Source organism: Nesoenas mayeri (assembly GCF_963082525.1).
Source record: "Nesoenas mayeri genome assembly, chromosome: 23".
Taxonomy (NCBI): domain Eukaryota; kingdom Metazoa; phylum Chordata; class Aves; order Columbiformes; family Columbidae; genus Nesoenas; species Nesoenas mayeri.
The window spans coordinates 3,714,014-3,739,897 of NC_137574.1; the positions used below are offsets into that span (position 1 = coordinate 3,714,014).

Below are 25,884 nucleotides of genomic sequence, written 5' to 3' on the forward strand. Positions count from 1 at the left end.
AGAGCTATATAATGTGAGCTACCTCCTTTCATCCTTTATGACACTCTACTGATGAGATTATATGAACAGAACTGGAGGATAAATAGAAGAGAAATGCAAGAAAGATCTACTATAAGCTCCAAAAAGGTCCATTCCAATGATCAGTCATGTAATAACCCTTTATAACTAAGGCACACAAAGGGATCTGAGCTGTTCCGAACCCTCACGCTGCTCCTTATTAACAGAGTGTGTTTTGAAGGTAGCAGTCTCATGCAACAAAGTTCAACCGCCAATTGAAATTCTCTCTCTTGCAGAAACAGAAGGGCTGTTTTACTCTTTTCTGCACTTCAAATCCAGGCACGAGTGGAAGCGAGAAAGGAGGTTGTGTCCCGCCGGCGGCGGGCGGGCAGCAGCGCCCAAGAGCAGCGACCGACCGCGGACGTGCGCCCCAGGATCCCATCCACGCCGCGACCTCGGGCTGGTTCTAGGTTGTTAAAGCCGGGAGAAGGCAAGGGAAAGTCTGAGGCTACTGCTAGCACATTCAGTGTATATTACCCATACGACACCGCTCAGTGCTATAAGCTTTTGTTTTCTGTATACTGTTTAGTTGTCTGACGCATAATAAGTACACTGCACAACGTAAACCCCATTAAACCAAAGCCATGCAGAGTTCTACTCAGTTGCGGCTCAGTTAGTTTTACAATCTGCAGCCTATCCTCCTCAGATTTTGGTTAGTCCCAGGCTTTGGCACTCTGAAGTTCAGCATCAACCAGCTGCCCAGTTCTCACTTGAGCTACAAAAGGAGAGACAACCTGCTAGCAACCTCCATATGTCTGATAATAATCACAGCAAGGTCTGAATTCCCTGCTTCCAAGCCTGTAATTGCACAATAAATACTTGCTTAATAAAGCCAAGTTTTGTTTTGTAAAGTGCCTGTTGGTTATTCATAGAGATTTGATGTAGGAATGGTCTGTTAAGTCCTTTCTAAAGGATTCCTCATGTGTCTCCAGACCCGCTCCCCCTGGCATTTTTCTGGTGAGGCGTTACGTGGTAAATAAGCAGATCGGGGCAGAAAGTCAAACAAGATCTTTGACTTCACCTTTGAGTACGAAATAACATTTATCTTATTGAGACAAATATAGGTCTATTGTGTAGATACAACAGAGATCAAATTCTCCATTTCTGTGATCTAGCTCTTTGAGGAAAGATCTAGGAAGGAAGTGCTGAAGTCACGGCAAGGATTAACTGCAGCATAGATAAAACGTTTTAAAAGGTCCCCCATGGGGGTTTTAATTTGAACAGTGAAATTCAGCTAAAAGAGCCCGAATTGCTGAAAACAAGAAAGAGAAATTATTTCTTGGTTTATAAACCCCTCTGGCAATAACTTCGGGGATGTTTTTATTTGCCATGGAAGACTGATGTCTCTCCCCCTTTTTTCTCCAACCACCAGGCATCTCCGGTCAGTCCATGCAACATTAGGTCTCTTCAGGGGGTTGCTCCTTTGGCTCAGCGCAATTATTTTCCAGAGGTACAGAAACTCAATTTGCTAAAAATAGAGACGTCGGGCACATGAGAACTCCAGCCAGAAAATGGGAATAAATACCCAAGTCAGTGTCTGCAGAGGGGAAGGCAACGCGGGCAGCTCGCTCAGGAGCAGCTCTCGTAGTAGGCGACTCGCTTGTTGATGGTGTCCCGGATCGCTCCCACTCGCTCCTCCAGCCCCGACAGCCTGGCCGATTTGGACATCAAAGCCTTGTTGCTTTCCTGAATTTCCGTCTCTAAGGCTGAGGAGAGAGGCAGGAAAGGGTTATGCGATGATCAGACAGGAGGAAGGTGTGTTGGTGTGTTCCCCAGTAGATCGGGCTGAACCTGCACCTCCCTCCCGCACAGCTCTGGTGGGGCAAGAAACACTAAAATACAACCGCTCCAAACAAAACCATTACTTTTGAATGCTTAAAAACATAAGCAAGCACGTGGAGGAAAATGTGCACGTCAGCACTGCAGGTGGGGGGGTTCCATCCACAGCCACCCACGCACCCCTGCAAACTCTACATTTACTGGCACAGCACCAGCAGATGCAGCCCAAATCTGCCCCATCTCAATGCCAAAAGTACGCTTGTCTTCCTCATAATTTATTTCCCTCACCCCACCAGGAGTGAAAATCCCTTCCCCAGTGTGTGAGACTATTACACTGAGGTCACAAAGAATCTTACTTTCCATCCTGAGCATCATGGCCAAAGTTTCCTCAAACAAAGCCTGTGCCTCCAGGTTGATGCTTTGCACCCTGCTGCCCTGCTCTCCCAAAGCTGGGCTCTGCTCCGTCCTTCTCTTCAGCTCAGCATACATTTCTTTCACTTGTTCGAAAGCCTGTGGAAAAGCAAATAAGCGGTGCAGGTAGGATCAAGCAAATAGAGCCGGGGGGAAAGAGGATTTTCTAATGTTGAATCCATTTTGTTATAAATATTAAATGGGTGCTGCACCAGAGCTTGGCCGTGATGTTATCATGAAAATGCGTAACTGTGCGATGTGCACTTTTCTACGTTTACCTTGTTTTACAATGAGGGTGGTTAAAATACAGGAACAGGTTGGCCAGAGAGGTGGTGGATGAACCATCCCTGGAGACATCCCAGGCCAGGCTGGACGGGGCTCTGAGCAACCTGAGCTGGTGCAGATGTCCCTGCTCATGGCAGGGGGGGCACTGAGGAGCTGGGAAGGTCCCCTCAACCCACAGTGTTCTATGATTCCATGCTCCGAAAGATGCTGACAGCTGTATGGGCTACTCTGCCTCAGGTGGGAGATACAGCAGAGGTAAGTTCCCAGCAAAAATCATTATGATTGAGAAAGCTTCTAGAAAAATTCAGTAGTGGGATACCGCATCAGATTAATAAGTGACACAACAAGGCACAAGGCATGACCCAAACAGGAAAGGCTGCTTGGCTCATCCCGAACCATGCCAGGACACAGCTGGCTTTGCTGTGTACTGACAGTGCAGCACGGCTGTGACCTCCGTGGCCGGTGACATGTCCCATTGCCATACCTGCTGCGCACTCCTGGCCTGCTCGCCCGCCTGCTCGGCCGTCTGTCCTGCGTCCGTGGCCCGCAGGCGGTTCTGGTCCGCCCCGCGCTGCAGCTGTGGGAGCCTCTCCATCAGCCCCTCCAGCTGGCCCGTGATGGACTTGATGTTCTTCTCGGCTGGACCAAGAACAGCCTCGATCTATAGAGAAAGCTCTCCACGTTAAGAAGGAAATCGCATCCAAACCCCAGCTCAGACGTGGCAGAAGTTGGGGCTTGTCTCAGGGGCTCTTGCAGGGACCACGATGGGAGTTTAGGGAAGCACACAAATGAAGCACAGCAGAAAAAATATATCAATTTTTAAAGCAAAAGCTTCACCAGACCCCCTTTCCCAGCTGCGCTGGTGCAAGACTCTACCAAGCGGGGAAGTTTCCAAGGAGCAGGGCACAGTATTGTTATTTGGGGGGTCACCGCACATCCCTCACCTCATCAACGCGCTCCTGGATGAACCGAAGGGAAGAGCTGGAGCCCCTGATGGCACCCCGGGCCTCCAGCAGCACCGTGTTCGCCCGTCGCAGGTTCCCGACCACCTCCTCCACGTTGCCCTCCGCGGCATTCGCCCGGTTCCTGGGGAAACGTGGGGAACGGGCAGGAGTGAGCATAAATAACTGCATGGGCTGGAAGTCAGGGTTGGAGAGGCAAAATAAGCAAGGCTGAGGGGGCTGCGATCTCACTTCTCCCCCTCTTCCCCCAAAAAGCCACCCATCTGGGCACATCCCACCCCAGCCAGGACAGCAGGTTTCTTTCAAGAAAAGCGTTACTTCCATTTCACACCCCAAAAGCAGAGGAGACAAACAGAAGGAGAGAGAAAAGCCTTCCTTTAAACAAGCAAAGAAGCATTTATTTTGTAAGTGGTGCATGAAAAAGTGTTTAAGGTGAAGCAATAACCACTGAAGCAGTTTCCAAGAACACTTTCCTGCCTGCAGCGGGACCGTTCAGGCTGGGTCAGAGCTCCTTGCAGAAAGCCAGACTCCCTTGTCTCATCACTTCCAGCAGGTTAAGCAGGTGTCAGACTCTACCAAGGAGTTTACATACTTATCCCCTTAACCTTCGCGCTGGGATATTGCTGCAAGTCAACATGTGACAAAGTAGATGCTCCAAATTTGCAAGGACGCTCTGTAATTACTCTTTAAGGGACCACGGGATAATCCTCCCAACTTTCACCCAGAAAACAAATAGCCCATTTAATCTCCTCATGCTCTCTTGTGCAACTAGGATGTAGGTCACCAATATCAAGTAATACCAGGGCAACCCTGTTATTTCACATCACAGGGACTCAAGAGGTAGGGAAAAGCCTTCATTACTTTTCGGTAAAGACCTTCTTGTTCTAGTATCTACAACACAACCTGTTCTTGGCCGATTTCTTACGTGGGGCAACAAGGAGGCACCTGTAGAGGTTGTAGACTCATTCTGTTAGGCACTATATGGACATAGAAGATCCTGAAGTAAACCTGAGATTGTGCAAGTCAGCACAGCTCCAGTAGAGTGAGATTTCAACCCAGCTGAGAACCACCACGGCCCCTCCGGCTGCGTGATCATCAGCTGCCGAAAGCCCTCGAACCCCAACCGACCTGGCTTGTTCTGCTTCCTGCTGCAGCCGCTTGGCCTTGGCGATGTCCTCGGCCATCTGGGCAAGGACGCTCTCCGGGCACTGCAGCTTCGTCGCCAGGTTTTGGATCTCAGTCATTTTTCGCAGGACTGCAGCAGCATCCGTGGGGAGGCGCAGGGAGAGAACAGTCTCACTGATTTCCTGGATAACAGCAGGGTCCGTGTCCTTGTCTGCAGAGCAAACAGAGAGACGGGGTTGGAAACGGGCGAGGGGAAGGGCAGGAGCACGAACGCAAGGGAGGATGAGGGGCAGGCGTCCAGCTGTGTGTCTTATCACACAGTCTCTTCATTTCAGACAGAAGGAATTTAATCCTCCTGAATTTAACGTACTTGTCATTCACATCAGGAAAACTCTCAGGAAAGGACTGAAATGATACCTTCAATTAGGCAATGAGAACACCGTGGCTAAGTCGGAGCAGAGTCAGGTGAAGCTCGCTGAGCAGACAAGGTTGTGTTTCAAGACGAGCTTTTTTTATTTCCCAAATAAAAGTTCATAAAACTGAGGAATCAGAAGCAGGCAGAGCCCAAGGGACATTAGTCCAGCAATTAGCTCAGAAATATCTTCACTCATCATTAACACCACGCAGCACCAAATGACCCGATTTTCTTATTCAGCTAATGCTCATGAGGATCATTATGTTATTACAATCTGTCTGCGAACAATAAGTCATCCCATTGGTTTATAGGACAATGAGGAATTCTCCTCTGATTAATAGTCTGCTCCAGAGAAGATTTGTCTGTTTATCTCTGGTCAGCGGGTGCAAACTTCTCTGCACCGGGTCAATGGCGACTGCAGATCCTCAGAGGGCACCAGCCATGGGATGGGTTTGTCCTCGAGCCCTGAGAAGGTACGAGGCTCCGTGGCAGAGAGCGGGACCCAAAACAAGATATTGTCCGTGCTGCACACAAAGTCTAGGAGGTAATATTGCAGAGCAGTTCCTGCAGGGATGCTGGAGACCCCTCCATGAAGCCCCGCACACAGAAGGTCAAGGTTGTGCGGTACCTCCTGCCCCATGGACCTCCCAGATGGCCCCCAAAGGTCTCTGTAAGGAGGCAGAGAGGGTCTGCCCTGGTGACATCCCAGGCAAGTTGACACACATAAAACATCCTGGATCAATTTGGGGTCAATCTGAACAGCAGAGTCGAGCCTGAGCAAGTCAGCTGGCCAAACTACAACTCCTGACAAAATTGCAGAGCTTTGTGCTGCTGAAATGTCTTCTGCTTTTCAGAAAACACTATCCAAGCCTGCCTTGCTGTCTCAGAGGATGCGCATTACCTTTGCTACATAAACACCCATGCACAGATAAAGGGCACATCTGAGGGCTTCACTGGGGCGATACTCAGCTGTCTCTTGTATTGTACTCTCATACATATTATCACTGTAAAACATTAATTTTTCCATGCACAAACCAACCCACGCACACTCACTTTCCAACCTGCAGAGCGCTACCTGACAAGAAGTTTCGAACTTGCTGGATGAACTGCTGGATGCGCCGCACATCTCCTTCTATCTGGGTCCTCGTTACGCTCATCTGGTCCGCGAGCCGCCGAGCATTGCTCTGAATCTGATTTGCAGACGTCTCTGTCGTCTTAATCTGCAAATGACAACATCCCGATGGAGCCATTTCTTCTTGATCTGGAATCAAGATCAAGTGCCTGGGCAAGGCACTTTGATACTATACTATTTCCCATTCTTAATATGCCACCACTTTAAAGGGTTGTGTGTTAAGAGATTGAGGGTTGGATTTGCAAAGGAAGCTCTCAAAGTGGGGCAGCACTGTTTAGCTTTTTAAAACACCTTTGAAAAGGATTTGGAATGACTTTGAAAACTCACTTTATTTTTGCAAGCACCTGAGGGGCTGTAGAAAAATCATGCAACAGCACTAGCACACATACTCTAGATTGCATCAAATGTTAGAGCAGATACACCTGCGGATTCAGAGAGGTTTCCACATCACTAATTCTGCCATGCTTATCCCCAAACCAGGAGGAGGACGGGCTTCTGGTGACATTTCCAGAGCCACTCGTGTTCCTTCAGCTCCGTGGCTCCTGTGCCGGAGGCAGGTGAGACCCACGCACCCAGCACGGAGTCTCCCACTCAAAAACTCCTCAATTTCTGAAGCTGATCCAGAAGATCAAGCCTTGAATCCACTGTGAGTATTTTATTGCAGATGCTTCCTTCCACAGCTGTTCCCTCCCCAGGCTGGACACCAATGGACCGAGCGCTGCCCAAACTCACCAGCTGTGCCGTGTCCCGGAGCCGGGCGCTCAGGCTGCGGAATTCCCTGGCAGCTTCCCCGGCCGTAGCCAGGGCCCCCCCCGAGAGCGGGAAGATGCCGCGGCAGGGCCGGTCCCCCCCGCAGGCAGAGCCGTTGTCCCGCGGGCAGAGCAGGTTCTCGCAGCGGGCAGGGGCGCAGGGCTCGGCTCGGAAGCCAGCGCAGATCTGCAAAGGGAGAGAGACCTCAGTGATCTCGGGAAGACAAACTGGCACATCCCGGGGGACGAAGTGTCATTAGAATCACAGAATCATTTTGGTTGTGAGACCCTCAAGATCATGGAGTCCAACGGTTCCCCAGCCCTGGCACTGCCTCATGTCCTGAGAACCTCACGTCCGTCTGTCCAACCCTCCAGGGATGGTGACTCCAGCACTGCCCTGGGCAGCCTGTCCAATGCCCCACAGCCCTTTGGGGAAGAAATTGTTCCTAAATCCAACCTCAGCCTCCCCTGGTGCAACTTGAGGCCGTTTCCTCTGCTCCTGGCGCTTGTTCCTGGGGAGCAGAGCCCGACCCCCCTGGCTCCAAGCTCCTTTCAGGCAGTTCAGAGATCAGAAGGTCTCCCCTCAGCTCCTGTTCTCCAGGAGAACCAACAGACCCTTGGCCAAGGGAGCTGGGGAACTCGCTGTGCTTGCACAGGAGCTCTGCACAGGAACAGGGATGGAACCAGCTCTCCTAACGGGGCTGACAGCGATACAGCCCAAATGACCGGAGAGCATGACTGCATCTGAGAAGCACATCCAGAGCTACAGACGTGTACGGCAGCGCTGGATGCCCACACCTGAGACAGCAACACAAGGTCAGCATCTCCTCACCACCCCAAGGTGGAGCATAAATAGGAGCAAAGCAGGACCTGAACCCCAGTGGCTGGCAAATAATGACACAGAGCACGGAGCAAACGTCTCGTTTTCTCTCAGGACAGCAATTCTTTCCCTCGTGGCAGGGGAACCCTGTCCAAGCTGTGCAGTTTGCTTTGGGAGGGAGAATGGGATGAGAAGACCCTGCCCTCCTGCCTGGGCATCTGTAGTTTTAATTACATGGCATCTCCTAGAGTTACGTCCCAGCAAAAGCCACTGCAGGAGGGGCACATGGAGACCCAGAGCCCATGTGAGTGCCAGCACTGGCTGGTCGCTTGGGAATGTGTTGGTGCCCTGAAAAGCAAAGGGGGGAGGTTGGTGGTCTCCACAGCAACCGTGCATTAGGAGACACCAAAATGGATCTCCATGGCAATAACAAAGCAGCGAAGGAGAAATAAAAGAAACATCGTGCAGAAATTAAGTGGGTCTTTGAGATAGAAGAACTGACACATGAGAAAGTCCTTGGAGGAAAAAGTGGGTGCCTGGGAGGGGGTGGTGGGCAACACTTCAGTATCTGTGATCCCCAGGCAAGGGATGCTCAGACAATTCTCCACTGATGTCCTAAAGCATCAGGTTGTTTGGATGCCAGTTATGAGTCTCTCTGGACAAAAACTTTGTCCTGGACTATTTGCGGAAAGACACATGACTGCAAGACGAGACTTCCCAGGCACTACAGAGCCCTCTTGAAAACCAGCAACGTGCAGTGGGGAAGTCAGAAAACCACTTTGCATCTTCACCTTATTTACGACAGGGGTCAGGTTGGGCGATGAGGCCATCTCGCCCTTCAGGGCCAGCAGTTTGGAGGTGGACTCGACCAGCCGCCCCTCCAGCCCCGCGGCGTTGCTGCGGCTCCCCCGGGACTCAGCCAGCAGCCCCGAGGCACCGCTGACGATGCTGCTGGCATTGCTGGACGTCTGGAAAGCAGAGCTGATTGTCTTGAAGGCTCCTGCGGGAATAAAACCGATAAATGACACAAATGCCTCCGTGACTCATAAATGCAGCACAGCTACCGAAATGAAGGCGCTGACTATAGCCTGCGAGTGGATGTGTGCAGCGAGAGGAGGGGGGACACGGGGTGATTAGTCACTACAGCACAATGAAAAAGCTCCTTTTATTTCCAAACGCCTTTCAGCCGTTCCTCCAGTGAGCTATAGAGCTTTCATGGAGTGAGCTCCGGGTTGAGGCTGAAGATTGAAACAAAACTAAAGCAAGATGATGTGCACGCAATGATCCCAGGCTTTGCTCCATGCAGCCCCGAAGGGCTTTGGCAGAACAGGGCTCAGAGCCCTTCCCTGGCTCCCCCCAACCACCCCAGCATGGAAGGACAGGGACTTCCAAGCCCCGCTCGGCTGGAGAGGTGCTGAGCAAACCTGCCCACGTAGGGCAGGCTGAGCCCTGCGCTGCAGCGAGGAGGGGGAGGCAGCAACAAGACACGTGGGGGGAATTAGCTGCAGCGGGGATTTGATGGCAGCCTACCACCAGCATCATCACAGGGCTTAATTAGCTCTTCTCTTAAGCGCCTGACAGCCGCCTGGCTCTCTTCCCCACCCCTCCATCCCTTCCATCTGCACACAACCTTCATTATCTCAGCTGCCTTCCAGGTTCGGTGACACGTTCCCAGCGGGGCTCCCCGCTTCCCACTGCACCCCAGCATCGCAGTGTGTGCTGACCAGGGGATGGGAATGTGGTGCCTGTGGAATGAGCCACCCAGCCCCAAAACACCAGAGGAAATAACCCCATAACATGAAACCCCGAGTCGTGGAGCAGAGGCTGGGTGGAAAGCATCCCTCTCGCCGGGGAGGGAAGATGTGTTTGCCGCGTCTAAGCTGACAGAAGGTTAAAAACTCCATCTCATCCACCCAGCTGGTGGGAAACCACGAGGCACAGTCACGTTGAGGTAATTTAACGACTGCAAATTAAGAGATATCACAGCTGCAGCGCTGTACCTGACAGATCTGTGCTGACGCTGCTTTCAAACTGGTTCTTCTTGCTCTGATACTGGGCGTTAGTGATAAGCAAGCTGCTGTTGAGGGCTTCGAGCTCCCTCGATAGAGAGGCAGTCTCATCCAGAAAACGAAGGTCAGGATTTATGCCTTGGATCTGCTCTCTGGGAGACAAAAAGCAGAAAATGTGACTTCAAGTAGAGCGCAAAGCACCTGCAGGCAGAGAGAAGGGGGCTCTTGTGCTGGGATGCTGCTCAAGAGGCACTTCGGAGCCTGCAGAGCTGATGACCGAGGACGTGCCACGGCCTTGCAGCTTGTGGAGGCAGCAGAGAGCCACGAAGGGACCAGGCAAGATGCTGACTTTGCAATATTTCACACAGGACAGGCATGCGTGAAAGCACTGTTCTCGCATCCCTGCTCACCTTTCGACAGAGCGAGATTTTCAGATACGAAAAACAAAGCAGAAAATGTGCGCAAGCAGCTCAGTGCGCACACAATAAAAAGTCAGCGTCTCCTCCTCGCTAAGGGATGTGCCCGGTTAGCAGCATCCGTCCCTCACCTGATGGCGGCCAGCGCGTTGCCCACCTGGGCCAAGCTCTGCTCCGTCACCAGCGATCGGCCGAGGATGCTCTGCGCCTGCTGCACGTTGCCCTGCGCCTGCGCCAGGCGGGGGCCGAAGCGGGACCCCCCGCTCCCCGCGGGCAGCCGGGACATGTTGTTGCTGAGGCCGAGCTGGTGCAGACGCAGGCGCTGGATGTCCCCATCGTAGGCGCGGAAGCAGGGGTGACACAGCTCACAGCCGGGGTAGGTGCTGCAGTGGCCGCGCTGGCACTGGTCGCAGCGGGGACCAGTGACACCCGGGCGGCAGAGGCACTGGCCCGTGGTCTTGTTGCACCCCACGTCCTCCGTGCCCTGGAAGTCACAGTCACACTCTGGGGGATGGAAAAGTGGAGAGATGTCAAGGTGAAGCCCACCAAAAAGGGGGACAAAAAAGAATTTGATATGCATATGTAAAATCAGAGCCTGTTAACAGGACGCCAGCACAATCATAGAACACCGGCTTGGAGAGGACCACAACGATCATCTGGTGCAAACATTTTTGGTAAAACCTTGAAGTCTAACCCCACCTATCGGCCCCTGCAGCATGTCAGAAGATTACGTGGGCAGAGGAATGGGAAGAGCCCCCGAGCCTGGTTGCTCACCCAGCCCCTGACTCCGCATGGCCAGACCAGCACGGCCAAGGGTCTCACTCAAGGCTGCTGGGATGGGACTGGGGGACACCTGGAGCTGCAACAGGGATTGACTGGGTGGCTGCTTCAGAGAGGAAAGTTTTGCAAAGAAAGGTTGGACCATCTGAAGCTTGTGGTCCCTTCCAACCTGGTATTCTATGACTCTGTGAATTTCTCTTGCACACTAGCATGGGAAACACCAATATCAGGCCAGATGCTCTTTCCCAGATAATCTGGGATTTCACGGTGCTAAGTAACATCAAGCCAAAACAAGGCAGATGCTCCTACCTGTGCACCCTATGCGGACGTCTCCGTAGTGCCTATCTGGGCAGACCTGCTGCTGCATGGCCGAGCACGTCCGTCCCGTGAAACCCTCTCGGCACTGACACTGTCCCGTGAACTGCGGAAAGAGAAACCCATCAGAGAGATGGTTCCAGCTACTTTCCTGGGAAAGCCACCGCATGGACAGTCCTCTCTATTCAGCTCATGTCCCAGGACGCAGGCTCAGCCACAGCGAAGCAAACAGCCTCCAAACAGCCCAAGCATGGCAAAGCAGAGTTCTAGGCTTTGTTTCAAAGACAAAGGAATCGCCCACAAGCAGCTGGTTTGCCACGTCAGGTCTCCTGCCTGCAGCGAGCTCATTGGGGACCTATCTTTGGCTCTCAGAATTTGTAATTTTTTTTTAATTTTACATTTAATGTTAATTTTCCCTGTTGTCTCTTAAGCCTGAAGTGACACACGTGCTTTTCATTGACAAATGAGGATAATTAACTTGCATTGCCTGCGTGAAGATCTCTTATTAGGACCTTCCTTACTAAATATCAAACCTTTTAAAACTGCTTATTTTCGTCTTGGTAATTACCACCTTCTTTCATTTTCCTGAATAGCCTGTCATAGTGTTTTCTAGGAAACAGGAAATAAGAGCAGGATGCACTAGAGAATGCACAGCCCATTTGTGGAGGCTCATATGGATGGGACAGCGGCGCCACCCAAGAGGTGTTTTTGATGCTCTGAGAGATCCCGGCACGGTGCTAAGACAGAACACTTACAGGTGCATGCATGAAAGAAGGCAAGGGAATAGAAAAGCACCATTGCTGAAATATGCTGAGTCTCCCCCAAGGATGCAGGGGGTGGTACCTGGTTGCAGTGGGGGCTGCGGGAGCCGCGGGGGTGGCAGTCGCAGGGCCGGCAGCCGCGGCCGCTGCCCATATCCCAGTGCTCGCCGGCGCACTGGTCGCAGTCGTTCCCCACCACGTTGGGCAGGCAGGCGCATCTCCCCGTCTCGTCGTCGCAGGGCACGTTCTGCTGCGTTCCCAGCACGTTGCAGGCGCATCCTGAAACAGGGAGGGGTTTGTCACATTAAAAATGGGTGCTGAGTGCCAGCCTGGCTTCCCACAAAGCCACATCCAACAAAGCACCTTGTGGCCACCCAAACAAGCGCAGGGGGAACAGGAGCAACCCGGGAAGCGGGGTTCATTTTAGGGTGTACTCACTGCGGCACCCCATGGGGTTGGCGTTGGCCAGCTGGGCAAACCCTGGCTTGCAGAGGTGGCAGCGGTCGCCCTGCACGTTCTCCTTGCAGACGCAGCGCCCTGTCAGCGCGTCGCAGACAGAGCCCGGCACGGTGCCGTCCGGGTCGCACTCACAGGCTGGAAACGGGCAGGAAACAGCTCTGGTGAGGGGCACAAGGAGTGGCCGGGGGGTCTGTGGAAGGTGCTACAGTGGGGTAACCAGGCACTCACGCAAACAGGCTTCGGGATGGGTGAGATCCTGCCGCGGGTTGCGAAAATAGTTAGTTTTGCAGCGCTCACAGTTGTTGCCTTCGGTGTTGTGCTGGCAGCTGTCACACACACCCCCGCTCGCCCCTCCACTGGCACGGTACAGCTCTGGGTCAAAGTGGCACGATGCCGAGTGACCATTGCAGTTGCACCCTAAAAAAACCCAACAAAACTGCTCAGTTAGTGCTGCAACCGTGCAAACCCCTCCAGCAGCGGCAGCTCCAGCACTAGAGGGTGCCCAAGTCCCCTGTGTTACACAGTGACACCCGCAAACCCCCCAGGACCAAGCTGGCATGGGCAGGACAGTGTGGCCGAGCGCTGGTGCAGCCCTGCGGAGCAAAGCCCAGGTGCAAACACGTCAAGGTGCCTTTTGCAGAGACACCCACATTAGAATCCAACCCCACAAAGCATCCCGGTAAAAGGTCTCGGAGCTTGCTGCTGCTGCTCATGGGATTGAGGAAAGGTCTGAGGAAGAGGAGGGGGGAAGGCACTCGCCGTACTCTGGCACTCATGGGGATCGTTGTCCTCTGCGGGTGCCCAGGGCCGGTCGTTGTAGAGGGCGGCGCAGCGATCGCAGTTGGGCCCGGCGGTGTTGTGCTGACACACGCAGTGCCCGTGGACCTGCTGCACAGACGATGTCGTACCCTCCTGGATGGGTTCAGGGCTTCATCCCCCTCACCCCTTTTCCAGCACAGCCCTGTCCTGCTCCTGCCCCGTTCCCTGCACAGGGATGAAGCTCCAGCACTGGGGACAGGCTGCTCCTCACCCATAGCAACAGGGCGATTCCCACCACCTACCCAGGGAACAACCTCGCTCAAGGCAAAATAGACAAGCATAAGAATCCCACAACAGCTAATAACCCGCACCGACAATTCCTCCTGGGCATGAAGGAGCTTGCTGAAAACTCCTGTGCGCCCTCCACCCAGTCAAGAGACAGAGCTCACCGCGGCATGCAGGTCTCCCGAAGGGGCACAGTGGTCGGCGTGCCCGTGGCAGAAGCAGCTGCCAACCACCCGCATCTCGGTCACAGCGTAGAAGGTGCTGGGTGAGTGGTATCCCTGGCGTGCAATGTGGGGGAGCTCGGTGAAGTTGATCCGCAGGTTGGTGAACTGTCCCAGCTCTGTTGGGGACGGAGGAGAGGGGTGAGGGGACAGCAGGCGATTTGGATGGAGCAAGAGACAGAGGCATCAGCACGAAGAGCAGCAGATGAGGCATCAGCAAAGACCAAATGTTGCTCCTTGGCACCTGGGAGGTGCCAGGGCAGTTGTGAAACACACAGCTCAAGGCTTTGTTTGCTGAGGACCTGCTCCCCAACGGGGTTACCCCTGCTCAGCGCTCTCCACCACATGTAGGAAGAACCACGAGGTGCATCATTCCCCTCAGCCCTTCTCAGATATAAAAGAGGCTGTTCACTTACTCTCGACAGTCTGGCTGTAAGAGGTAGTGATGGTAGATGCCAGGTCTTGGACACTAAATTTCACCTTAGAAGACAAAAAAAAAAGAAAGTTAAAAAGCAAGAAACACAAGGTGCTTTCTTCTCATGCTCTGGGCAGCACGTGCTCTGAATCTGCCTCTGCAGAATGTCACTTAACACAGGGAAAAGGCTGCAGAGGATTTTGCAGGAAAACCAACATAACACCTTGCTTGCCACAAAGCAGGGAGGGCTTTCCTCCCCCGAGCAGTGCTGGATGTCCACAGGCTCCATCCCTCACCAGGTGTCATATGTGTCACAGATTTCCAGGCCACCACAAGTTTCTGCAGTATTGCACAGCCCGCCCGCCCCAAACCCAGGGAATGGGAACATGCAAGTGGGTCCCTGCCACAACCCCTCCAGATCCTACCTTGCCCCCGTGCAAAGTGTAGCCCTGCAGCGTCTGGCACCGAGCGTCCTGCCAGCTCTCGGGGGAGCCCCTGGGGACGCTGGGGAAGGCGGCGGCACAGTCGGAAGCCAGGTACTGGTACACCTGCCAGGTCTTGCCAAAGTCGGTGGAGCGTTCGATCAGCATCGCCGCGGGCAGCGGTGACTGCGGAGCGGGAAAGAGGCACATCTGTTAGACAGCGCATCCCAGCTGCCCACCCTCTACCCAGGGATGCCTGTCCTCCTCCTCTTCCTCCTCCTTCAGGCTCAGGTCTCCACAGGATGCTGGAGCAATCCTGTCCCCTGCAGACTACCAACCACTTTGGGGTCCCCCCTTGGCGAACCCTGCTGCAGCCACAATGCATACATTGCACTAAAGTGGTTTTTCAGCAGGTTGGACCTCAACATCCTGCTCTGCTCCTCCCAAACACCTGGGGAAATGGCCATGAAAACCCGAGGAAAAGGAGGGATGGGGGCTCTGGTGTGTTTCCTATCAGGAGCTGCACACAGAGATCCCACAGCTCGTGGGGAGCCAGTGGGGCCCATCCACCCTCATCTGTGACCCCCATGTGAGATGCTGCACACGAACCCTGAAGTGAAGCAGGATGCTGCTGAGCTGGAACGTCTGGTCCAGGTCCAGCTGCAAAGAGACACGCTCGATGCCTGCGGGCACAGAGAGGAAAACAAACACTTAGTTGGCTGAGCTAAGTTGTTTCTTTCTTTTTTCTTCCTTCCAACCTGTAATAAGGGGTGATGGTTTTAAACTAAAGGAGGGAGATTCAGGCTGGACATGAGGAAGAAATTGTTGGCCCTGAGGGTGGTGAGAGCCTGGCCCAGGTTGGCCAGAGAGGTGGTGGATGAACCATCCCTGGAGACATCCCAGGCCAGGCTGGACGGGGCTCTGAGCACCCTGAGCTGGTGAAGATGTCCCTGTCATGGCAGGGGGGGCACTGGGGAGCTGGGAAGGTCCCTCCAACCCAAACCTTTCTATGATCCTACTGAATTCCACACCTCCCGTCTTCCCTGCAATGCCGTTTATTGCCGGGGAGCTGCGGCGACCCCGCCGTGGCACTCACCGTTCTGGGATTGCCACCATCGCACGTGCCCGGCCGAGGACAGGACGTTCTCCACGCGGTGCCCGTTGTGGGTGTGCGGCAGCCGTGAGTCGCACCGGCAGCACCTCATGCTCCACTGGAACAGAAGGGGTGCATGGAAGGGACCATCCGGGCTCAGCCAGAGGGAACAGTCCCACTGCAGACCCGGGGGAGAGGGGCCCAAGTGCAGTGAGGACTCACCGACGAACAAATGGCATCAGTGAAGCAGGTTGATCAGAGATCTGAAGAACCATGATCAATAAAACTAACAATATGTAGGGCCTCTTCGCACCCCATTAAAAAAAAAACCACAACTCATGGTTTTACGAACTGAGAGCTAAAACCAAAATGCTTTCGACTAAAGCACATTTTTGGCAAATCGTCAAAAATGCATATTTCTTTTTTAAGCAAACTCCCTGTTTTCCACAATGACAGCACTTAATAGAAAGCTCTTTGCAGCTTTTCAGGATCAGCTTGCCTTTTCCACTCAGCCAAGGGGCTGTTTGTTTGGGTGAACAGAAAGGCCTTTCTCTCGCATCCCAAATCCCCGAGCGATGCTCAGTCCCTGCGCTCTCCCCGGGGAGCGGAGCGGCAGCAAACAGCTCGGCGGGTGAGAAGTTGGCGGGTGAGAAGTCAAGCGGCTCAAAGTTCAGCCCTTCACTTATGTAATTCAGGGAGCAAACAGAGATGTGGCACACGGAACGCGGGGACAGGAGAAAACTGGGTCCCTGAGGAGCAAACAAATACCCAAATTTTGACTAACCAAGCAACGCTCTGTGCAAGCGCTAACACGGGGCCGCCGGGTACGTGCGGTACATGAGCAGCCTCCAGAAATGTGTAGAAAGCAGCAGGAAGGAGATTGAGCAAGAGATGGGGAGAGGGGAAGGTCACGAAATGAAGTGCTGGCATCTCCAGCCCAGTGGGATGGAGAAGAGATGAAGAATGAAGGATGAAGAAGATCCCGCTTTCCCTAAAGGTTCCCAAGTTTGGCCTGTACGACCTACAGGGTAATGCTGTCCCAAAAGGAAATGTAGTGTGAAATTCTTCAACTAGAAAATCAAGTTGGGTAGTAAAGCAGCCTCCCAAATAGAGCATTGGGACATGCGCTTCGCACTGACACGTCCCAAAGCCCAGAAATTGAGGAGGATGGAGAACAGTGTTTGCCAGCAATGGCAGGTGTGGGGCAGGATGGCTCGGAAAGGTCGTCCTGGGAGAAAAGTGGGTTTGGGGGAGAGGAGGGGAATGTGTCTGGCACAAGGTGTGACAGTTGACACCAAGAAGGCAATGAGATACCCACAACAAGGGCTGGGGTGGCATTAAGTGACAGCAGAGACACGGGCATGTTTGGGACCCCAGTGATGAGATCGGCTTTCAGTGGCAGAGCAGAGACACTGGGTGACAAGTGACCCTGCGCTAAAATCTCAGTATCTGATACTTAAACAAATGAGCCAACTCGAAACCAAACAGGCCACACGAGCTGGGTTGGCAAATCTGAGCCGCTGAGAGGTGGTGGCCAAGGGACACAGTGGCACCGAGATTTCTGGTGTCCCCTTGCAAGATTAATTTATGGTTTATACATATTTCCTTACTCCTGAAACAGGCTCACCTAAGTCAGCCAAGCCTCTTATAAAAAACAGGACTCAGCTTCATAAGAACTACTTTACTTTTACTACTTACTCTCACACAAAACCACACAAAGTGTGGGTGGCTTTGACCACAAAGCACCAGCTGGTCCCCCAGCAGATACCCAGATGTTCTCCAGTGCAGAGCCCGGCAGCAGAGGACAGATGTGAGCTCACAGCTGGGCTTGGTTTTAGCAGCGGACAGGTGTGAGCTCACAGCTGGGCTCGGTTTTAGCAGCGGACTGATGTCAGCTCACAGCTGGGCTCGGTTTTAGCAGTGGACGGATGTGAGCTCACAGCTGTGCTTGGTTTTAGCAGCGGACGGATGTGAGCTCACAGCTGGGCTCGGTTTAGCAGCGGACAGATGTGAGCTCACAGCTGGGCTTGGTTTTAGCAGTGGACTGATGTGAGCTCGCACCTGGGCTCCGTTTTAGCAGCGGACTGATGTGAGCTCACACCTGGGCTTGGTTTTAGCAGCGGACAGATGTGAGCTCACACCTGGGCTTGGTTTTAGCTCCTAACAAAGCCCAGACCTGACTCTGCTCTGCCCCTGGGCCTGGGAATTTTTCAACAGTTGGGCAGATATTGAGATCCTCACTTAAAACTGATCTGTTTCCATAATATTTTACACAGTCTTTATGTTCTATCTATAAATATCCCAGAACAGGAGTTGGCCAACTACAATATTTATAACAATATTGCAGAATAAGCAAACAGAGAAATCAAAATATATAATCATGCAATTTCCATGGCTCTACCAACTCCTCCTGGCTCTGCCAGTTAGAATCAGAAATAATATAATCGGGTCCAGGCAGAAGAACTCATTTCAGATAATGACTACGAGCAGCAAATTGTCAGGAAACTACCGGAATTATCCTCAGAAATAATCCAGCAAACAATGCCCGAACATTATTAAACTTCACAACAGTTCTGAGTGTGATTAGCAAAGGGAGCCGGAAAGCTTTCTGCGAGGGGAAAGGTTAATCTCGGCTAAATTATTCATTAGGAGTGATTCACGCATACTTATCAGCCCATTCACACAGCCACAGGCACAAGTACCTTCTAGGAGCTACAATGCAATGTTGGCAGTGAAGATGCAACCAGACTTAAAAGAAAAGATGGAGCTTAAAGTGTGAGACAGACCCTCCCCAGGCTGCGCTTAGTGAGAAAAATCTTTGCCTATTTTTTTTAACCTCTTTTTTTTTTTCTCCTCCGACTGTTTAATTAAGGCTAAAATTAACACTGGAAGAAGCAAAATCCATTTCACGTCCTTGGTGCAAATTGTGAAACCCTCCTATTGCCCAACAGGAGGACTTGCTATCACTGCCAGGATGTGTCTCAAAGTTCCTCGGGACAGAGGGAATTACCAAAAATGACAATCCAGAAGATTCACCAGGTGCACACCTTTCCATTTGGTTTCATCCGCAATCACAGCAACAGACTTGAAACAGAGCAGGGTTGTGTGAATACATGACAAAGGGACAAGGGTCACTAAGCTGGGTGACCCTAGCACACCCAAAAGTCCGACCCCATGAGCTACTGCCCCAAAAAATGAATCTTGTGTTTGGGGATGTGGGGCTGAAAAGGCAAAAGTTTTAGGTGTGCAGGGAAGCCACTGATCACCCTCTGTGCCTCCGGCTACCACTGAGTCACCCACATGGGTGGGGAGGTTCAGAGATTAAAGGAAATTCCTCCCAGGCTTCTAAAAGGTAATTGAGGAGGCAGAACAAACAGATTCAGGAGAATAAACAGATTCCTGCTTTAGAAATAAATGGTGGAGGGGGGGCAAAAAAAATCCATGTAGAAATAAAAAACAACAGTTGTAAAAATTGTCTATATATTCTCCCTCAGGCACCCGGGTGCATGTAGGGATGTGGGTGCAGCCCCAGCCCTCCCTGTGCTCTCTGCAGTGGGTTTTGGGGGCTCTCCACAGCTCTGCAGCGAGTTTTGGGGCTCCCCATAGCTCTGCGGTGGGTTTTTGGGGCTCCCCACAGCTCTGCAGCTGGTTTTGGGGGCTCCCCATAGCTCTGCAGTGGGTTTTCGGGGCTCCCCACAGCTCTGCAGCGAATTTTGGGGCCTCTCCATAGCTCTGCAGAGGGTTTTGGGGGCTCCCCATAGCTCTGCAGAGGGTTTTGGGGGCTCCCCATAGCTCTGTAGCGTGTTTATGGGGGCTCCCCATAGCTCTGCAGCGGGTTTATGGGGGGTCCCCATAGCTCTGCAGTAGGTTTTTGGGGCTCTCCACAACGGGTTTTTGCTGCTCTCCTGCTCTGACCTTGTGAAGCAGCTGCTGCCCAGCCTCCCATGCTTCCCCACTCATGCAGGGGCAGAAAAACCTCAGACAATTTTAAGCTGATGGACCCAGACCAAAGTATTTTAAGTAGTTCTAGCTGCCATGTTAATATGAGCAGAGAGCCTTTGAAATAAAACCTCTTGGCATAGGTGCGCAACCCAAAATAAACCGAAGATATTCAGCAGCAAAAATAGGAAGCTGCTTCTCTCCAGTCACGAAACAAAGACCTTTCTCAGCCCTGGAGACCTTGCTGGTCCCGAGTTTAACCCAGCTCGGTGTCAGCGAGAGCCACTGTGTCAGTCGGGCTCCTGGCACACAGCATCCCATATGGGAGCCTCGTGTCATCTTGCACAATATTGTATAGGAACAGTAATTACTGTCCCGGGTTTATTTGGGGACAATCTGGAAAGCAGTGGGAAGGTATTTGTATAAAGAGGAATTGAGGGTTATTAAAAAATAGGGGGAGGCAATGGGAATAAGTTACCTTGGGAACAAGGGCACCTGTTAAAGCCAAGTTATGCCGTTCTCTGTTCCAACCATTTGCATTCCCTGTCAACGCCGGCTGCAGGACATCACAACAGCAAAGGACTCAATACATTTTCTATGGGAAAACGCAGTAAGTTGCCCATGGTTACGTCATCAAGGGTAAACTTCTCAGGGAGCAATTGGTATTTGCTAAACTGGACCACGCTTCAATTTTGAGACTGAGATATCGCTTCGCCATTAACAACTAATGTCACATCCCTGCTCGGCCAGTCAGAAGTGACGCTGGAAAATGAGCTCTGAGGTTATGCTCAAAAAATAAATAGAGGGCTCTGCCCCCCAGCTTGTTTTACTGGTGATCCCCAGGCTCAGAGGCGAGAGCAGAGATTTGGACAAACATCCTAAGTATGGGGTTTAAGGAAATGAAGTTCTTTTTTTTGCTTAAAAACAAGCACGTGGGTGCCTGTTTTCCTCACCCCGTCTGTTCTCACATCATCTCTCCTCAGCAAAACTTCATTTAAAATGTGCCAGGATGACAGTCTGCAAACCCATCCTGCACCAGTTCATCTCCTCCCCCCGCACGCATCGCAGGGTCCTGTTGCCTCTGCGACTTGTCTGCGAGGGAATGACGTGATGTCTCCCAGCATATGTGTCAGTTTGCAGCCATGTGGCAAAGGAAAATACAGAGAAAGGAGGAGGAGGAGGAGGAGAAAAAAAACCTGATGGGAAACAGGCTTTTTTTGCTGCACATTCACTGCAGGTAGGAGCATATCCCTGCAAATAGCAGGGTGTGTCTGAATGCCAGAATAAAATGAGATAAGCACGGAGCAGCAACTCGTGTTGCTGTGTTACCTTCAACAAGTTGGGAATACAAATTACCTGGTGCAAACCCCTGACGGAATGAAGCCATACCCCAAACTACCAGCCCTGCTTTGAGCAGGGAGATTTGGACCCCCTGCCGTCCCATCTGGCCACGATTATTTCATGATTTACAGATGCATTTTTCCGTGTAAAAGACTGGAGTTTGACAACGTGGGCCTGCAAAGCCAATGAGCGGGGGGGCACGGTGGCTTTTCGGTGGGTTCTCCCCTGTTCCTACACGCCTGGGGCCCGCTGGAGCACCCAGCGTGGTTGGGATCCGCACTGAGCTCCTCGGTCGACTCATGCAGGTGGGCAAGGAGATGGCAGCAATAAAGCAGACAGAAGCATCAGTCTTGCACACACTCCCTTTTGCAGACATTGGCCCGTATTTTTGGAAGCAGCCAAAGACTCAGCGCTGAGACAACCCAGGGAGAGATGCTACAGATGCAGCTGTGACTGTCTGTCAGCAGGAGCAGGAATCCTCTCCTGCCCCACAAAATCACGTTCCCATCACTAAACTCAAGGATTTGGCTTCTCTGGTGCCTCTCATCTCAATTCCTGCCTGGACGACCCAATGTCACCACGACACAAGAGGTGATGAGGGTGACTTCTCACCCTTCCTTCCTCATACCCACCAAGCGCCCAGGAAAAGCGGGTGAGAGCAAGAACAAAATCTTGCTCCTCGACCTTATGCAAACAACATTTTAATACCCAAAGTCTCGCCGGGTTGGGGCGTGAGGATCCACACGGTCACTACACACGCAAACTGCAGGATGCGGGAAGCAGAGCAGCGACACAAGCGCAAGGACACCCAGTTTCGCTCTTCTCTTGGTGCAACATTTCACAGTGTACACAGCGTGCTTTGGGTACTCTTCTAAATTAATAAAATAATCAGAAAAAATAATCTAGGTGTTTTCAAGTTCTGAATGTGTCTTTGAGCTGAAAGCACTGCACACATACAGAGAAAATAAATGCTCTCCATGCAGAGAAGTGATGATCTCGCTGGGTGCGAACACGCTGTGGCACGAGCACGGCCACGGCCAGCGACAGCAAAGAGCCGAGGACACGCTCAGGGGACCAAGAACCCGCTAACCCACATGAAAACCACCCCCCGGTGCCTCCCCTTGGCTGGAGCTACCCCATATTCCTATCACAGCGCTATATTTAGCATGTAAATACAGAGATGAGTTAACCGGGCTTTGAATCACACCTCGGTCAATGAGAGTCTTCCCACACCCTTTACGACTCCAAATCCAGGCTGGCTTATTTTTCCATTTCATTTTCCGTTTCCCTCTCGCTTTTACTTTCCATGCTGACTCCAACAGCCATTCTCCAAGCGCCAAGTGATTTCCAAGCCAGGCTGCCTGGTTTCCACCCCCCATCGCTTTCCTAATCGTCGCTGCAGTCTATAAATGGCAATGCTGAGTGTCCCTCCTGGGTTTCACTAGACTGAGCCTAAAGCCAAGGAATGGAGCAATCGGCAGTGCAAAGTATAAAGGTTAGAGGGATTTGGAGCCAGAGCAGCCGCTGAAATCGGTGCCCACAGCCAGTGACCCACTAGAATTGCAAAAGTAGGACCCTGGGCTGGCAGCGTGCGAGAGCAACAACCCCTCATCCCGTGCCCTATGCTGAGATTGCAAAACCCGCTCCAAATTTGTACCTATTTGGCAACAAAACAAGAGCAAGGCTTGTCACCAAAAAAAGTCATGAGTCAATACATAACATGCTCACTTTTTGTGGGATGGGAATAGGAAAATTGAGTTCAGGGGATTATTTTTTGCTTAGATTAGGGAAGTAGGAAAAGGAAGGAAAGACGAGGAAGTGCTCGAAGTGTGGGGGTTTCTCCTGCAAAGACAGGAGCTGGTATACTCATAACTGCCATTAGAGCTGCAGAACAGAAATAAGGGTCTTTGTGGGCTTCGCTACCAGTAACAATACATCTCATTTCAGTAAAGGAGTACATACATGTGAGGAAGCAAAAACCCCGTTCCCAAATCTAGACTGGAGAACGCAGCTTAACATATCACTGTTTAATTGTTCCATATCCCTTTTTACCCTGGTACTTGTAAGGCAAGGTATAAGGAATATGAAAACTGAATAGTTTAGGGACTTGAACACCAAAAGAAACTGCTGTGGTTCTCCCAGTGGGCCCCACACACTAATTCTGCACTGAGCAGACGGTTTCTGCTCAAGGTTTATCACAGCCAGAGACACGCTCAGACTCCACTTCAAACATTACAAATGCTGCAGATGATCACAACTGAAGGCTCTTCAGAGTGACCCCTCAAGTCAGGAAAAGGGAATAACCAGCCCACGCCAGCTGCTATCAGGACAACCAGGTTTTGCAGGCGCTCGGTTCCCATAGCACAAGCCTCTCCAAGTAAAAGTCACCGTCAAAAGTCAATGTTAAGTGAAGATTTCACAGGTACATATATGTACGATTTTCCTCAAGTATCAACAGAAATTGGGAAGAAAAAACAAGTTTGCTGGGGAGGCCAGGAAAGAGCTCTGCTCACTGGGAGCAGCAAAACAGCTCCCAAAGAAGCGAGTGGGAGCCTGAGCGGAGGAAATGCCTGACCCCAGCTGTCAGCCTGGAAAACAACCCGACGAGGGACAGATGCTGCGGCTGGTCCAGCGTCCAGGACATGATGCTCGTACCCATCAGGGCCAGTTTCACACCAAACAGCTCCCGGCCATCCCTGAGCACATAGAGGAGCAAAAACCTGAACACCACCGGCTCCGACACGAATCCACTTACTGCCACACCTTGGCCTTCAACTTGAAGGGGAATTAAAAGCAAAAGAAGGCTGACTCACTCAGGCTGGATTTCAATGCAGAAAACACTGCTTCACTGGAGCTCTGCCATTTCCTTTCCTCTCCAGCATCTCTTCCAAGACCCTTTTTGCCTGTCCTGGCTTGAACTCGCTCCCTTTCGAGCTCCTCCCAGGGCAGTTACGGGGTTAACATCGCCAGACGGACAGAGAAAGGCTTCAGGAGGCCATTGCCCCTGTGGCATTTTCAGCTCTGTGCTCTGGGCAGACTTATCCTTAAACTCTGACTCTGGTTTGGTGGCAGTTTTAGAGCCTGGGAATCTGCAGCTGGCTGAAACGTTATCCTCCCGAGCACAATCTCCTGCCCCCGCACAACCAGCATAATTGAAAACAGTCGTTCGGCTCAAAAGCTTTTCCAAGTCTTTGTGAAAGACCTGCAATGTTCCCATTTCTGACAAGTGAAATACGAGTTTAGTTTATAACTAAAAAGTCCAGGGATAGGAAGGCTTGGGGTATTCTGGATGCAAAAGCTTCAGCTCTTCTTCTCAACCATGGGGATGGTAGAGAAGGGCTCAAGGGGACACCACAGATAGCACAATAACCCAATGTGGTTGGAAGGGGGATAAGCAGCTGAAATAGGTTAAACATCCCTCCAAAAGAGTAGGAAGGATGAGTAAAGGCATCGGCATCACCGCACAAGGTCTGGGAGCGCGGGGCGAGGAGGTGACGTACCTCTCCGTGAGGCGTGCAGTAGGTCTCGGGCTTGGTGAGGCCACACGTGGAGGATGCTCGGAGGCTGTGGGCTCGTCCCAGGAGCAGGTCAGCGGTTAGGGGGTAGCAGGCGCCGTGGGAGCAGCCTGGCTGGGCAGCCAGCAGCTGTGAGGCAGCTGGAACAGCAGCAAAACAGGACGGGGGGTTGTGTCAGGCTGGCACAGACACCACACAGGGCTGTGCAGTACGACGGGCTTGACACTGAGCATCCCTGCAGCCCAGACATTGGGGTCACGGCAAAGTAAAGTCTTAGAAGAAAATGTTAGTACAAAGCACTTAAAAGTGCCTTTTTCCTTATTAAAATAAAAGGTAATTCAGGGATAAAACACCAAACACCATTGTCCTTTTCGGCAAATGCATTTTGTAGGTTTGTCCCTGTGCAGTACGATGGGCAGGGAAGTGAGCAGCCCTGCAGCCCAAACACTGGGGTCACGGCAAAGAAGAGTCTCAGAAATAACTGTTAGTACAAAGCACTTTCAAGTGCCTCTTTCCTTATTAAAATGAAAGGTAATTCAGAGCAAAAACATCATTGTCCTTCCCAGCAAATGCATTTTGTAGGTTTGTCCCAAGCATGGATAGTAGTTGGTCTGCTACAGAAAACAGCAGGCGTGCTGGTTGATGGCTGTTTTCCTCAGGACAGCAAGCAGCCTCTTGCCAAATGCCAGCACCATTATCAAAGCCCGCTCTCCCAGCTGCCACTAACACAAAGCAGCAATTCTATTTAGTCACCTTCCCCTATATCCTTTTAGAAACACCGTATGGTGAGGCCTTACCCAGGAGGACAAATAACACCCATGGCCAAAGCTGGCAGTGAGGCTCCATTCGGCCGAGGACACACCTAGGGAAGAATTTACAGCATGAGCGAAAATGGGCAGAAAATACCAGTCAAAAGCTCAGTCCAAGTCTTTCACATTCCTTCTCAGTTTACAGGGAGATATTTCAGTTGATCTACCACAGCAAAACATGGGTGACAAACCAATAACAATGAAGAGGAAAGTCAGATGCTCAGATTGTGTTTGGTTTTAACGTACGAAGAATCTCAGCTTTTCATTTAACTCGTGAAACAAGATTCTCCTAAAGCATATCAGAGATTGCCCTCTTCCCCAAACACTATCTTTGCATCTTGCTGTGACTGCTGAGGTGAAACACAGGCACCTCGCTCCCCGTGGAGCTGTGACTTCTGATTACCCCGTGCCAATACCAGATCAAAATGCACAGCTGTAAATGATGCTTTAGCGAGCGTGCACGCGTGCAGGCACCCACGCTCCCAGCTCCGCTGCGCTTTCTGTTCTCCAGCCCCACCCTTTGCCCTGCGCGTCCAGAACCGATTCCAAAACTCACCAGCACACGTGACGGCCCCAACGCTTGATCTACAAAATAAAAAAATAAAGGGAA

The 25,884-nt window shown here is 51.9% G+C and overlaps 1 protein-coding gene across 1 annotated transcript; it reads right to left on the bottom strand.

Annotated features, from left to right (window-relative positions):
• Positions 1-1,626: 1,626 nt before the first annotated feature.
• On the bottom strand, positions 1,627-25,317 carry LAMB3 (laminin subunit beta 3; the record flags this gene model as incomplete). Its single annotated transcript, XM_080358475.1, has 22 exons — positions 25,263-25,317; positions 24,451-24,605; positions 15,674-15,788; positions 15,187-15,260; positions 14,581-14,763; positions 14,157-14,220; positions 13,684-13,859; positions 13,240-13,363; positions 12,704-12,892; positions 12,455-12,610; positions 12,099-12,295; positions 11,250-11,361; positions 10,292-10,664; positions 9,736-9,896; positions 8,527-8,735; positions 6,899-7,102; positions 6,110-6,254; positions 4,623-4,830; positions 3,477-3,618; positions 3,017-3,193; positions 2,193-2,346; positions 1,627-1,763 (listed from the first exon to the last, which is right to left on the bottom strand). Exons 1-22 carry the CDS (start codon positions 25,309-25,311, stop codon positions 1,627-1,629), a joined length of 3,504 nt encoding a protein of 1,167 aa, XP_080214601.1. The 5' UTR covers positions 25,312-25,317.
• Positions 25,318-25,884: the final 567 nt, after the last annotated feature.